The sequence below is a fragment of the Cricetulus griseus genome, chromosome X (assembly GCF_003668045.3).
Source record: "Cricetulus griseus strain 17A/GY chromosome X, alternate assembly CriGri-PICRH-1.0, whole genome shotgun sequence".
Lineage (NCBI taxonomy): Eukaryota > Metazoa > Chordata > Mammalia > Rodentia > Cricetidae > Cricetulus > Cricetulus griseus.
In genome coordinates, this window is record NC_048604.1 from 71,815,585 (window position 1) to 71,831,607 (window position 16,023).

The 16,023-nt window shown below is 39.7% G+C and overlaps 1 protein-coding gene across 3 annotated transcripts in view; it reads left to right on the top strand.

The window, feature by feature from the left end:
• LOC100765371 (oligophrenin-1) overlaps window positions 1-14,825 on the top strand; it is a 332,542-nt gene extending 317,717 nt beyond the window's left edge. For all 3 annotated transcript variants that reach the window (XM_027431711.2, XM_027431712.2, XM_027431713.2), the window contains 4 exons: window positions 7,224-7,389; window positions 8,409-8,459; window positions 12,532-12,573; window positions 13,740-14,825. In XM_027431711.2, coding sequence (XP_027287512.1) covers window positions 7,224-7,389; window positions 8,409-8,459; window positions 12,532-12,565 — 251 coding nt within the window. In that variant the 3' untranslated portion in view covers window positions 12,566-12,573; window positions 13,740-14,825. The remainder of the gene's footprint in view (window positions 1-7,223; window positions 7,390-8,408; window positions 8,460-12,531; window positions 12,574-13,739) is intronic.
• Window positions 14,826-16,023: the final 1,198 nt, after the last annotated feature.

The window sequence follows — 16,023 nt, forward strand, 5'->3', positions numbered from 1 at the left end:
TATAGATATTAGAGTAAGTAGCACACCACACATAGGGACCCTCTGAAATATGGGTTCAACAGCCCTGCTTTGTTTCTTTCCTCTCTCTGGTGATATGCTCCTGGGCTTGGAGGAAGGATATTTGCAAGACCTTTTTCAGTCACACAGCCATCAATTCTTCACTGAGGTGACTAATGCTGTAAGTGGCATTTGTATCTACTCTAAAAGTATTAGGAACAGACTTGCTCCTGCAGTAATGGGCGTTGCTGGCCATTATCCACATTTTCTTGTTTGGACTTATTATGCTTTAGTAATCTACTGTTTGGTTTTCATTCTCTGCCTTTCCTGGAGTCTAACTCCAAATTGTTCCATAAGGATAATTAATGGCTAAGGGGAAAGAGAGGTTATATGATGAGCATGGAGGAATATCATAGAAAGCAAGAGATCATTCTAGATGACTGGGGGTGGTCTATAAGAAGAAACAATCTTCTCCTTGCTCTATAGCCCAAGGTTGGGTATAGGTGGATATAAGGAAAGGTGCAAAAAAGTTGTATAAAGTAAAAAACTGGTGACTGTTGCAGCTCCATCAACCTGCATGTGACTTTAAGATCTTTGGTCACTATCATTTGACAGTGTGGGAAAGGAGGTAACAATGTTTTAGAGAGGGTAATCTAGTTTGTAGTGAAATCCATGTTTTGGACTAAGATTCAAAAGAAATTAAAATGATTGCAATTTGGTGGAATACTATAGACTAGAGAGAATTTGTGGTTAAACCCCATTCCCCACTACTTCCTTCGATGTGTGTTTTAAATTTGACTGTCTCTCCTAGCTGTGGGATTTCAGGTAAATCTTAACCTCTCTGGACATCTCATTTGTATAACAGGATCATAATTGTGCCCATTGGATTGCTATAACAAGGAAGAATGACATGTGTATACCTGTCCCATTCCAACTACCCTGTAAATGGAAGGAGTTGTTCGACTTTGATAGCAGGCTGTTGTAATTAGGTCAGCTTTACTCATTATTTCCCCACTTTGAGTGGTGTGGGATAGCATCTCCATTACAGGCAAGGTGTGTGTGTGTGTGTGTGTGTGTGTGTGTGTGTGTAAAGGTAGATGTGGTTTATAAAGCACCTAGTTCTATAGTAGAGGCTCAAGAAGTGGCAGATTACAAGACAGGGGTATTTGCTTTTCTGTATTCTAGAGCCTTGGAAAAACCTCAAATGTAAAATGCAGGCAGAAGAAAACAGCTCCAAACTACATTTTTCATCTTCAGCCTGTCTATACATGAGAGAAATACCCAGAGAGAAAAGGGCATTGTGGAAGAAAGGAATAGAAATCATTTTTAGCTCTCCTTAATTTAATTCAAGTCTAGTTCGGTCCATGGATCCTCTGACAGTTCTACTCTAGGGTATTGACCCATACCTCACTTCTTAGAGCACCCATGTTTGGCCCTCTAATGTGACAGCTGAGTCACAGTGCTCTCACTTATTTCCCATGTCTATGACTTCTCATCCCAGTTTGGCTTTAAGACTCCGGGGCGACTGTATCAGATAATCTATATGCATTCCTTGTTGGACACAAATGCTCTCTCAAAATTCCCAGTATATCGAATACTTACTTTAGGTTTCAGAATACCAGTGAAGCTTGGGGGTATTATGCTTTGTGTATCACACAAAGCTCAGTTGGAAGCCTAAAAAGGGAAAGCTTTCTTCACTGTCCTTCTAAAAGACTGAACTGCATTTTTCTTTACTCAATAAATATTTGTTGAATATCTGCCGGTTACACGCAGAGCAATTTACTTGGGTCTCTTGGGGATACAGAGATGAGTCCCACCTGGATCTTGCTCTCAAGTTGCTCCCATTCTAAAAGGGGAGAAAGAGCCATGAAAACAAAGAGCCAAAGTACAAGATTCAAAGTACAAGACAACCAGTGCTGTAGGAGCTAGAGAAAGGAACTTGGAGAATCTTAAGCTTCCAAAGAGACATGGCACTTAAGCGGATGCAAATTTGGGCATGTGGGAGTAGGATAAAGAGCATCTTGGAAAGATGATTAATTGCAAGACATGCACACAGAACAATAAATAACAATGTTTGTCTGGACTGTAGCACATGTGAAGAATGGTGGGAAGCTAGATCAGAAAGAACTGTTGAAGCTCAATGGAAGAAGGTAGTGAATGCCAACTTAAGCATTTTGGGTATTGTCTGCAGGCAACAGGGAAACATGAAATCAAAATGTATTTCTTGAGAGGTAACAGGAAGGTTGAAGGAAGGGAGAGAGAGAGAGAGAGAGAGAGAGAGAGAGAGAGAGAGAGAGAGAGACTGATAAAGAAGTAGAGGCTTCCCTAGTATTCCCAAAGCAGGATGCAAAAGTCAGCAGTGAGAGGTAAAGGTTTATAGACTGATAGCATCTGCTGATTCATTTGCAGAAACAGTCCAGTCTTCATATTGTCCTGGCAGAGAAATGAACTGCTGACTTACACAAGATAGTTTTAGTATTAAGATGAGAATCCAGGTTTCTTGACTCCTAGTTAGATGACTTCTTTCTGTGCCTTGCCAGTTTGACATTGTGGCTTAACTGTGACTGAGACAAATTAGAGGCAAGAAAGAACAGCACCGGGGTCTTTCAGCCAAGAAAACTCTTTGCTGCTACTTCAAAGCATGACTTGTAATGAATCATCATGTTGGAGTTGCATATAAAAAAGGCCTAATCAGACAAACAGTTAATGGTGCTTACTTTCCAGGCCCTAGTTAGATGTCCATTTGGATGTGGCTGTAAAGGTAATAATTGAGGTTGCTGTTTCCAGGGTGATATCTGCTGTTCTCATCCAGAGAAATGAGCCGGAGGATAGGCATGACTTCAGGTGGAAATAGTTTCTGGCTCTGAAAGTGTAGTATCTTTCCTATCAAACTCCCCACTCTAGTAACTAGTAAAAATGGGATATCACTGTCATCTCTGGTCATCTGTGACCTGCAATGAGGAAGCAGTGTTGTGTGGCTTTCAACTTTACAGCTCACACTGCCCATCATCACATGACCTAGGGAACATTGAAATACTCATCTGCAACTCCTATCCCAGTCTAACTGGGAATGCTGAGGATGAGATCTGGGTACTGTATATTTAAAGGACTTCACATGTTCTAATGTGTAGCCAGGGTTGAAATCTACTGTACCACTGAAAAGTGGAACTACATAGTTTTCAGAAATCATGTGCACATGGATATGTTAGGGTAAACTTTGAGATTCCTTTTCATTTTGGAGTGTCTTCCCCAAGGCATAACATTTGTGCAGAATGATGGACAATCTTAACTATGAAAACTGTGTAAAAATACAGTGTTACATTACTTAGAAAAGAACTGATGTTTGATAATAAATGCAGCAAGAACTGGAACTGTGTGAGACCCTGGAATTAATTCCTGTACTGCAAAATCAATCAATAAAAATAAATAGTAACTAGTAACTATTGTTTTACTCACTTTTTCCTTTATCACTATCACTTGCAATTTTAAATTACTACAAATAATGACAACATAGCAGTCACCAGGGTAAGTAGTGGATATGGAAATCAAAGATAATAGTTTCAATCATTACTCTATCACAATCTAACCATATAGGTAATGGGTATGTGGATTTACCATTCTGAGTCCCACTTTCACAAAGTCTCTATTTTTTCTTCTCAGCTTACTATGAACATCATCTAGGAGAATGTTTCAAACAGTATAAATTTGTTAGGGAAAAATCAATTGTTCTTACTCTGATTATTTCTTTCTAATACAATTGTAAAAAAATCAGCCTGATACTAAGGGAGATAGCATGTCCATAAATGTAAGATAGAGCTTACATGGGGAGATAGAAATTCTATCTGTAAACAGGAATAATACTTTACTCATTCCTCTACCAGTATACTGTAGTATCAGAATCCTACCTTTACCCTTAATATTTCTCAGTGGATGATTTTTTAAAAAAATATGTGTCTTAGATTTGAGCTGGATCTTATAAAACTTAATTATGGTGTTTTTATTAATTTTTACTAATTTCATACTTGCATACAATATTATCATATTTATCCCCCTCCTCCCCACAACTCCTCCTAGATCCCTCCATCCTCTCACCCCTTTCAAATTTGTCTCCTCTTTTTTGTTTTTATAAAACCTACTGATTCTGATTTGTGTGGTTCACATACTCCCGAGTATGGGGGGTCATCCACTAGAGTGTGTTTGCCTTACCAGGAGCCATAGTATAAAGAAAACCGACTCCCTTCCATAGCAGCTATCAGCCATCAATATTTCCACAGCTATGTGTGGGTTTACATGCCCATCCTCTCTCCGTCTTGTAATGTTGAGTGGCTTGATCTTATACAGATTTTGTGCATATAACCATAGCTTCTGTGGGCTCATGAGTGCAACAGTCTTGCACTGTCCAAAAGACACTGAGTTGTTCTTATAATCTTTCCATTCTTTCTTCTGCAATGATCCCTGAGCCTTGGGAAAATGAAATGTGAAACCATGGGCACCTATTCTCTGCACTTTAACTAGTTGTGAGTTTCTGTGTTAAATGTTATCCATTGGATAAGTAAACTGCTCTGATGATATCTGACAGCCATGTTAATCTGAGTATTTAGAGGAAACAGATTAGAGGGTAGTTTGATTCTATCAAAGTGATAGAAGTAGGTTTTATACCTTGACCCAATGAACTCTGCAACCATGGATTTGAGGCCGTACTTGTAGTACCCAGATGTGTGCTTCCTCTTGTCGAGATCCTAAATCCAATTTGGTTACTCCTATAACATTCATGCCATTATTGCATCCATGAGCATATCTTTCCAGGCCAGTTGTTAGCATATAGGATTCACAAATAGGTATGGCTGCTGATAACTTTTCCCCTCAGCAGCCTACATATAACCTTCTGGTATTATGAAAGCTAGCCATCAGAGAGAAGGTTTCCTGATTGGTGCTAATTTGATTTCTTCATACTCTGTGTCCAAAGTATGTGGTATCTTCACCAATAGGGTCTTACCATCAAGTTTTCGTGGGTAGCAAAGAGCAATTGCAATAGACTGTGTTGTTTTGGGATCTCCAAGACACTCCTGACCAACAAATTGAGGGGAGGTATCTCACACCTGGCACCAGGCTTTTTATTTGGTAAACTATTCACTGTTTATGGTAACTCCAATTAAATGACTTTATGCATTTAGGAATCTTATAAAATAATAGATCTCCATATTGCCTCTTCAGACATCCTTAGTGTTATATTTCCCTCTTCCTACACACTCTTAAGAAATGGATATAGTGCAGATGATGTGAGCTCAAGACTTCATAGAAGGAAAGAAGCAAACACTTTAACACTTACTTACCCCTTGCTTGTTTTAGACACTGTGTCTATTCTTATAACCACCTTGTGAAAAGACATTGTTATATATCCATTTCCCAAATAAGAAAATGATAGGCAAAGAGATTAAATCGTTGTTCAGATTCTCACTACTTGGAAGTAGAATAATGAAGCCACACATCCAGGTCTTCACAATTTTAGACCCTCTGTACTTTCTCCTATAGCATACGATATAACCTAAAATTAAGATTTGTTTTGATGGGGTGGTGAAGAGGCCAGTTTGATAGAGTAGACTTGGTAGATGATGTGTCATGGTTGTTCCTGTAACAATGATTTGGAGATAGCTTAAAGGAGGTCTTGGACTTATGTTGAGGAGTTTGAACTTTATTCTGTGTGTTTTAGAGCTCCTGAGAAGGACTTGAAGAAAATAAAACTGTAAACTTAAGTAAATCCTATAGCAATCAGTATTATATAGACGGAATTTATTGCTTTTATTTTTACTTTAAACATCTTACAGAAGAATGACAATAAAGATCTCCTAATATTAAGACCTAATGTACTTGCATTACTACACATATGTCTATATTAATATTGTCTTCAATGGGACATGAGCACTTTGTGTGTGGAGTTTTGTTTCCTTCATTTATTGAGACAGAGTCTCACTCTGTAGCTTAGGCTGGCCTGGAACTCACTGTGTAGATCAATGTAGCCTTGAACTAATGTCAATCCTGCTGCTTTAGATTACCCAGTGCTGGAATTACAGATGTGAGCTACCATGCCCAGCTTTACGGATTCATTTTTACTTTATGCTATTTCATACAAATATTTTTATCTTGACCCTGTCAAATTCTTGTCATTTTATATGTAATATGTATTGGATAATTGCTTGTAAGTGTAAATTGTTTGTTTAGCCTTTGTAGTTGTGTCTGAAGTTTTGATATTAGAATATGTTTTGTGCCAACTGGTTTTTCTTACTTTTTATCTTCGATGAATTCCTTTGAGCTTTTTTTTTTCAAAGTGGATTTACTGGATAAACAAGTATGCATTATTGCCTATGCATGATTTTGTGTTTCATCCAGATTGTTCCAGAATGCTTGATAGGTATCTAGATAGAATAAGTTCAATTTATTGTGCCACCAGCAGTATGTGAGTATATCTGTTTTACCTAATCCTGCCAGTACCATTTCATAAAAACTATATGTTTATTTCTTCTGAGTAATCTGTAAGCCAGAAATGTGGAGGTAGGTAGGTAAGTTAGGAGCATACTTTAGTACTGAAAAGGACCTGGATTTTTTTTAGATTTGTTTTAGTTTTAATTATATGTACATATGTGTGTAAATGTGCACATGAGTGCAGTTGTCCACAGAGTCCAGCAGAGATGTTGGATCACCTGGGTGTGGAGTTACAGGTTGTGTTGTAAGTCTCCTGACATGGGTGTTAGGAACCCAACTTGGGCCCTTTGCAAGAGCAGTGAGTATTTTCACCTGGTATTTCTACACTCTCAGGATCTGAATTTTAGTGGTGAAGAATTTGTCAATTTTAACTTCCTCATCAATCACCTATGATATGGCCTCAACTACCTACTATGTGGCTAGTACTGTAGTGAAAATACTAACTTAACCCCTTCAGTTTTTGTAAACTAGTATGTTGCTACACTGAATTATAAAGCCAAGGAAATGTTGGATTAAGAAATTCATAACAAACATAAGGTACATGAAGTTGTACAGTCCAGGTTTAAATGTAGGCTTTCTAAAGGTCAGCAGCCAGAATAATTTTAAACCAAAATAAAGAGTTGTTAGTCAAGAGGAAATGGGAAACAGAGAACATGGCCCAGCCAACCCCAGTTCACCTACTATACTGATGCTTAGTGTTTTATTTGGGTAACTATTTATGTCCTTGCTGTTGCTTTCTCTTCTAGGAGATACTGACTGTTTCAGCAAAGTTCGGCCCCCAGGAGAAAAGCAAACAATCATCCGTCCGCCCGTGAGGCCCCCAGACCCTCCATGCCGGGCCAGTACTTCACAAAAGCCAGAACCAAAGCCAGATACTGTGGCTGGCAATGCAGGGGAAATCCCATCATCGGTGTAAGTAATATTTTCCCTCAACTTTACGAAAGGCCTGTAAAGTGCCGTTGGGGTTACCATCACTGGTTGCACAGAGTTCTGGAACATAATTCTCTTCATAATCTAGAAGACTATCCAATGTTGTCTCTGTGTGGAATATTCCATTCACCACCTAAAACTGAGCTATTTTACTACAGATGCAGACTTTTTCAAAGTCTTACACAGAGACCCATTTTTTTCTTAGCTGTCCTGATGTCTCTAGATTAGAAAAATCACTTTCAGTTTTTTGCTCTAGAAATCTTTCCTTTATTTTGTGTTATTGCTACTGGTTTTAAAGTAATTTAATGAGCACATTTTTGCTTTGTACTTGTGCTTGGAGCTTTTCTTTCTTTTTTTGCAAGAAAAGGATACATTTAAAAAATCTTCCAAAATGACTCAGGTCCTCTAAAGATCCTCTCGTAGGACAGGAGCAGAGCTGACATCCAGTAGTCCCTCTGATGTCTGGGCAGTGAGCTTGGGAGCCAGTGACAAAGTGGATCTAAGGACCCAGCTTTGCTTGGCCATAGCCAGCCTGTCTGACCTCTCCTCTGACCCTCCTCAGACTCTCCTCCTGGACCCTTCTTAGCACATGGCCTCCAGGTCCTCCTTTTTCTTGTGTCTTTTATTTCCCATAATTGCAAAATTAGGGAAAGAACAAAGCTTCCAAAACTTCAGTTAATTAACAAAGCACATTTACAAAGTGCCCTAAACCACACTTTGAAACCAAAGATTGTTTTCATTTATTTTTAAAAAGACTTGTCTGAGTGGGCCACAAACTTTGACCATTCTGGGTCAATAGGTTATAAAGGGTCTTACTTGTTGCCTTTGGGTGCCTATGGCTTTGGAACCGTTTCTCATTCTGATATTCAAGTTTTGCCCTAATTCTTTGGGCCTGTATTGGTGACCTATCTGGTACAGAGTGTCATGTCCTTTCCATTGGTCTTTGGTTCGCACATGTATTTCCCTGAAGCTCATCAGACTTGGTTGGCTTTTATTTGCAGGGTGGCGTCCAGGACCAGATTCTTTGAAACAGCATCCCGGAAAACTGGAAGGTAAGAGACACAGGAGACAGAAGAGAGGGCAAATGACAGTTTTGAATAAATGCACCAAGTGCATCTCATCACCTTCTGCTCTTCCCATCTCTTTCTGTTTCTCTATAGTTTTTTTATTTTCTCCCCCATCTCTCCTCTCTCTCCCACCTCTTTCTCCTGCACTTATTGTAGATTGGCTTCTGTTTCTCATCTGTGTTCTGTCTTTTTTCTCTTACTTGTTCTTACATGTGTCTCTGCAATTCTCAGTTTCTTTCTGTCACTTTTTGTGTTTCTCTGACTGTGTCTATGCCACCCTTCTTGTTTTTCTTAACTCGTGTCTCATTTCTTATTCATTTTTCCACTTTTGTTTTTCTTTCTCCTTCACAGACATACATGTGCATGTACACTGTTGTATGTACACACATCTTGTCCTAGTTAGGGTTACTATTAATGCGATGAAACGTCATGACTAAAGTACCTTGGGGAAGGAGGGATTTATTTGGTTTACACCTACACATCATAGTCTGTCAATGAAGGAAGTCAGGACAAGAATTCAAACAGGGCAGGATCCTGGAGCCAGAAGTTGATGCAGAGGCCATAGAGGGGTGCTGCTTACTGGCTTGTTCCCCATGACTTGCTCAGCCTGATTTCTTATAGAACCCAGGACCACCAGCTCATAGCTAGTACCTCCCACAAAGGCTGGGCCCTCTCCCATCAATCACTTATTAACAAAATGATCCACAGACTTGCCTGCAACCTGATCTTATGGAGGCATTTTCATATTTCAGGCTCCCCCCTCTCAGATGACTATAGCTTGTGTCAAATTGACATAAAAGTAGCCAGCACATAACTTAAGCTATCTTAAAAAAACTTACACCCAATGAAGGTATTTTTGTTGCTATTTTTCTTATAGATTTAGATTTTCTTTAGATTTCATAGTGTATAAAGTCAGCTGACAAAGGCAAGGTAGAATATAGCATTCTGTTCTCTATGGACTCAGAGTAAGTGTGGCTCCCATTTCAAAGGTAAATAGTTAGTTGGCTTAATCAATAATTATCAAACTGATTATCCATCTAAACCTCTTGAAAAATTGTAAAAAAATAATCACAGATTCCTGGCTTCTACACTCAGTAAAATTGATCTTTTGAGTGGGGCCTGAGAATCCATTATTCCCTCCTTTTGTTGTTCCCCCTCCCTGATTTCCTCTCTGTTCCTCCCTTCTGTTCATCCTTCCTCCCATTTGTTTTTAAAATTTTTCAAATGCTGGTACAAACTGTTCAAGCCCTAGGCATTTGGGAGCATTTGCACAAAAGCACCTGGAGGAATGGTTGCTTAGTCTTCAAGGTGTTTGCTGTGAATTTGTTCCATGTGGCTAATCAGAGATTATTTTAAATTGTGCTTCCTGGCATGGAACAAGTGTTAACTCTTTTAGATGGTCAGTTAAAAGCAGAACAATGCACCTTTACCACTAAGGAGTCCAGGATAGGTTTGACATCTTCTTATAATACCATGGGATCTAATTCACCAGCATGTGATTCCACATGACAAGTTACCATGGTTAGCTTGGCAGCCACAGCCAGCTCTGGGTTCAGCCAAATTCTGTTTAGACAGTAACTCATCATTTATTTTCCTGTAACAAATGAAAGTGAGGTCAAGTCCATGATTTCTTTGACTAGGGGCATGAAGATAAAAAGGTTTTAGATTTGGATCTGGGGATTATAGCTCAGTGCTAAAGTATTTGCACATCATGCTTGAAGACATGGGTTCCATGGAGTGGGGTGGGCCAGAGGGGGAGAGAGAGGTTCTTAATAAAGTTGGCTCCTATGAGTAACACTACCTCTTGGCATCCTTTTTCTCTCCGTAGAATAAAGAAATCATTTGAGAAAGTAACACCAGAAAAGTTGAAGGAAATAAACTACAATGAACAGAAAGAATCAGGCATGTTGAAAAGAAAGCTTTTTGGGAAGAGTTAATATGTGAGCTGGGAGGCTTGATCAAATAGAAATACACAGCAAAATTTGGGGGATTGAACTGTGTCTTAGGCTAGGCTGTCAAGGCATCAAGATGGGAATAATTAAGATGAATAAACAAAATTCAGTAGAATTGTTAGTGCAGGCTAACTTTAAGTAGAAAAACTATTTCCAAACTGATGTAGAGGGCTTAGAAAGATTGGTAACATTACCAGTGGGCTTGGATGTGTCAGCCAGTGCTCAGGGCAGAGCTAGACCAACCAAAAGGCCAGAAGACCTTAGCCAAAGCAGGCACTTCAGCCTGTGCTATGCTATCCACTCATTATCTGGGCTTCTAGAACCTAAACTCAATCCTGTTCTGTGCCCTAAGAATCACATCAAATGGAATGCAGGTAAGACTAAACTACACCTGCCTTCAATAGGCCATCCTGGCTACCAGTAAGTTTTTCTTACTCAGAAGCTGCATAGAAAAAATATTCCTCCCACCTGGAATCCACCACTACCATTAGTGTATACACATGCTAGCCACTGAACAAGATGTTACTTGTCATGTGGCTACTCCTTTATGTGGTGATCATTGTTGTCAACCTCTTCTATCATCTCAAATAAAGAATGCTAAGCTGTTTAATCATTGTCTTGCCTCTTTTAATTTTCCATTTGCATACTTGACTATATCCTGCCATTTTGATAGCATCTGTTCCTCATTCCCTTGCCCTCTTCAACAGTTAAAAAGAAAAACTCAAAGGAAACCTTATTAGAAGTTTGTCAGGAAGACAAGGGAGGAGACAGTATTTCATAAGGCAATACAGCTTCAAACATGATTGGTGTCCCACTTTGTCTATAATGTGAGGGTGAGAAGAAAAATCTTAGCTGAACATAACACCAGGACAATGGATTAGAGCCAGACTGCAAAAGGTTTTGTATGACATATTAAGGTGTTTGCTCTTTGTATTGTAGTCTGCTGGGGGCAGGTCATGGAAGATATTTAAGTGGTGGTGCACATTCTGAGCTGGCTGAGTTGTAAAAAGATCACCCTGGTGGTAAAGATTGGAAGCAAGGAGACCAATTAGGAAACAAATCCTGCTGTCAAGAGTTGATGAAAGTCCTGACCTAAGGTGTTGCTGTGGGAATGGAATACAAGGACATATCTGAGATCAGTTCAAACAGACCCTGCTGACTTTTCACATGTGAGGCATTGTGGAAGTGCTGAGAGAGACAAATCTAACTTGGGTAATTTGGTAGATGGTACAACAATTAATTATAAAGAAACAGGTTTTGTGAGACATTTGCTCTCAATTTCAAACAGTGACTGTGTAGACAATGTACGACATCCAGGTAGAGATGCCCAGTGAGTAACTAGAAGTTAAACTAATTGTCAGGGTGGAGCCTGTGTAGATTTAGTAATATATCTGTTAGGTACAACCACTGTATTACAGAACTCGTGTGTGTGTGTGTGTGTGTGTGTGTGTGTGTGTGTGTGTGTGTGTGTGTGTGTAGTAATATGAGTAGTGACACTTTGGAAGAAGATTCCCAATATTTGGAGGTAATTGAAACCAGGAATAGGAACAAGATAATTTAGGCAACTAGTTATAAATATTTTCAAGAGATGGGAGAAAAATAGAAGGCTGTGGATATAGATATGGGTACCAGCTGTTATGTGGGATGCTCTGGCCATATTGTTGGAGATTTATTCTCTATGATTGTCTCTTTCCTCTAGTTTTCAGCTGAGTAAATAAAGCTAATGTAGGACTGACCAACAGACTGAGCAGAGCTGGTTTGGTTTTTTTAAGACAAAGGAGAATTTATCTTTTATATGGTACTTCCCTTGCCTTCTTTCCCTTCTCACCAATAGTGATAATCACAAGATGTAAACTAAGGTCTTGGACCAGCTTCTCTATTATATCTAGTCTCCCATAGTCTAGCACTCAAAAGATTGTTTTAACACCTGAAAGGTGGCTTCATGGATAGAAAACTGGATTCTCTAAACCTTCCCAGCCCAGAAGAATGGAACTAAAACATCTGAGTAGAATAATTTCCTACCAATCAAGTGAGTTTTTTTGGCATTAGCCTTTTTAGTCCTAATTTCAAGGGCTTCATTGAAATGTCTTTTATTTTGCCCACAGTTCTCAAGGAAAACTTCCTGGAGATGAAAGCTGAGGCCACAGGTATGTTGTTTCTACTTTTCATTACAAACCATTCTTCAAATAAGCCCTTTTCATGGCATCTAGGATTTTGAAGACTAGAATACCACACAAGTCCAGAGGGTGGGAACTTACTCCATGCCTAAGTTCACTACCCTAAAATTACATACCCCTTAACCTTATTTCATTTGTGGAGTTTTTGTATGATTTGAAGTTCTCCCCCAATTACATTATTTTAAGATTGTTTTTCAATTGAATTCATTAGAAATCCCAGACTGGATATTTTGGCCAAACACATTTCCTTTTCCAAGTCTCAATTTCTGTTTGTAAAATGAGATGATGGAACTTTCTGACTCTGCCATCCTTTGAGTCTATAAGGAAACCAGCAACCTCCCTTCTGATATAACAAATGTCAAAGTGTCTGTAGTGGGACTTCATCCCTTCAGACCAAGTCACGATTTCAGTTCTTCCCACCTGAACCATCATCTTTGGTCCTTTATTTTAGTGCGCAGAACTTTCATATCCATGATCTCATTTGATCCACATCACATGCCAGAAGTAAGGAGGATACTATGTGTTCTAACTCAACAAACAAAGGAACTTAAGTTCAGAAGGGATAAATGACTTGCTAAGGTCACAGGAGACTTGGGGGTCAGGGAAATGTCTTTCTCTGCGTAGGACTTTTGATTGCTTTGTTATCAGATCTCTGGCATGACATGAACCAATATGTGCATTAATGAGGTCCAAGTATTTGGAGTTTGGCTTGCCATGTGCTTCTTAGCTCTCTATTTTTTTCCTGTCACTGCCAGTCCTCCGAGGCCTAGAGATAGATAAGCCATTCCTTATCAGCCTTAAAAATGAAGGCCGGGTTAGAGGAAGTTTGGAGATACTGAAAAGGACCATAAAGGTAGTGGCTAAGATGCAGGGGAGTAGAGTGGGGCGGCACTCTCAGAAGTTCTAGTATCAGGATTTTGCTTCCCCTGTTGATAGATTTTTAGGGATTAGAGGTGGGGTCAAAGGCACAATTATAGCAGCCTTGAGCCTGTTGCTTGGGATCTGAAGTATAAAGTCCCCTTTTCAGATTAGGTACCAGTTACACGGTAAGTAGCTAAAGAGACTCCACTGTTCAATACCTGTTAAATATTCAACCAGGCCTACCTAACTCCCTACTTTTTTCTTTCCTTTTTTAGGTTTGAAAAGACTTGGCCTTGAGGGACCCTTTTGAGGTTGTAAAAGGGTCTACTTCAAACACTTGTGAGCTATTTGGTGATGAAGAGCAGCTCATTTCTGGCCTTGTACCTTCAGTGTCTGGGAAGCCATAAAATAAGGAGCACATGTCTTATACATGTGTCTGTTTCTCCTTTGTATGCTGTCTTCATCTTCCCAGAATGTCTGTTGTGAGCAGCTCCTAGGACACTGGATGGCTGGATTCTCTCAAGCTCCAAACTCTACTGAAGTGAAAATACCCATTGACCTGTACTGAAGAGGGGAACCTAGATTCTCACACTTCTCTGAACTTATTGTTTCCTCAGAGGTCATTGGACTCTGAATGATTCAGGGCTAAAGACTGTTATTAGGGGTATCTCACCCTGATGGAAAGGTCACTTGAGTTGGGGCCATCGTTTACTGTATTTGGAAGGGGGTAGGGATGTTAGCTGAACATTGGAGAATTGTGTCATGTCTCTTTCTGAGTATATGGACACTGACTAGTACCAGATTGGCATCTTGGTACCATGAGATGTTAATGAAATCTGGTGGGGCCAGACTGCATGAATGATTCCCACCCAGTGTCCTTCCCCGGGATGGGCTTAGGAAGGTAGCCTTTCTGCTTTTGCCTCCAGCCTCTGAGGACAAATCTGCTAAGCATGTTTTGCATGTCAAAGCTTAGGCCTATCTGGATTTTCCTTTTGCCTACTTCACCCAATAGCTTCCTTTCCAGCAATCAACAAATAAAACAAAACAGAAAATGTTTCTGTAAAGGGTCAAATGTTAGGAAAAATTGTTAAGATTGACTGAGTCCAAGGAATTGTTGCCATTGCTTCTTATTTGCCTCTAGCTTAAATGCTCTTTTATTTCCTGCAAAACAAGCAAACAAACACAACTACAAACAAACAAAACCAGATCTTAGTCAAGTGCCTGTGGATTCTGGAACTCCATGATGCCCCCAAGATGACATACACACTTCCATGAGGGTAATGCCTTTTCTGAGCAGATGGTTCATAACATTCTACTGGATTTCAAATGGGATTGCAACCCAATAAAGGTTAAGAACCACAGCCCTTGAGATAAAAGACTCTTTACAGCCCATAAAGGGTTGGATTAGAAGGAACTTTCAAGCGCATTTATACTAACAACAGCTTAGTTTACATGAAGAGCAAGTTAGTGACCACAAGAGGACAAGATCCCAGGTGTCTGAGCTCCTACATAAGGTTCTTTTTAGTACACCACATTTCTCTAGCAAGGGCCTTGTAGGTGGTGGCTTTAATGGCTCTTTTGGGAGGTATTGGCTTTTATCCTCTTTCTCGAGCCTCTCATATTCGCCAGCAAGTAGAAACTTTCAAGATATAAGCCTCTGGTCCTTTCATTACTGGTGGAGTCATTGAAAGTGCACTAACGTAAAAGGCTTGCAGAAGTATGAAATCTGAGGAATAGACATTTTTGAGCCCTGTTTTTCAGAGTGTTGGTGCTTCTGTTTCTGTGCAGATGCCAGGGGCATGGCCTCTGAGGCTTGTGGGGCTCTTATTGATCTCTGGTCTTAGAGTTCTATCCTCTCTGTTAATGAGGGAAAAGCGAGTCTATATGTAGAACTGGGTTGCAGGAGTGGATTAGTAGGGCTTTAGATCCATGAAAGATTATAAAGACAGTTCGAATCTTGTTTGCCTGTGGCAAAATACCCTGGTAAACACTAAAAAATATTAGAGTATTATTGAGAGACAAGGAAAGACATTGCAATCCCAATGGAAGAAGTATCTAGAAACTTGGCACTGTGGTTGCTGTGTTATCTGGGACATAGATGAAAACTCACCTAGGAAAGGTGGGGCCATCAATTTTGGAGGCCAGGGAACAGTTGATGGGGTAGTTCTACTTCTTCATCAACTCCCTTTGGATAAAGAAACAAGTATCTCCCTTTGACAATCTGCTTGAAAGAACAAAATTTCTGTGGTGAAGCATATGTCATGAAATAAGATTGGCGTGGCCTATGCTTGATGCATAGATACTCACTCAAAAGAGGGGATCTCAAGAGGTGACATGTGAGTGGTAACTGGGGGAGATTAGCAGTAACCCTAGCAAGTAGGTGAGAGAACTGTTAAGCCTTGAAGCCATAGTGACAACAAAAGTGCTACCACTTATTAAGCACCCACTGAGTCCTAGGTACCCCTAATAACTAATCTTTCATCCTTATAACAATCAATCAAGTACTCTTTTTTTTTGTACAGATTAAGAAGGGACCCAGTTGTCGTGTTACTGGCTCAA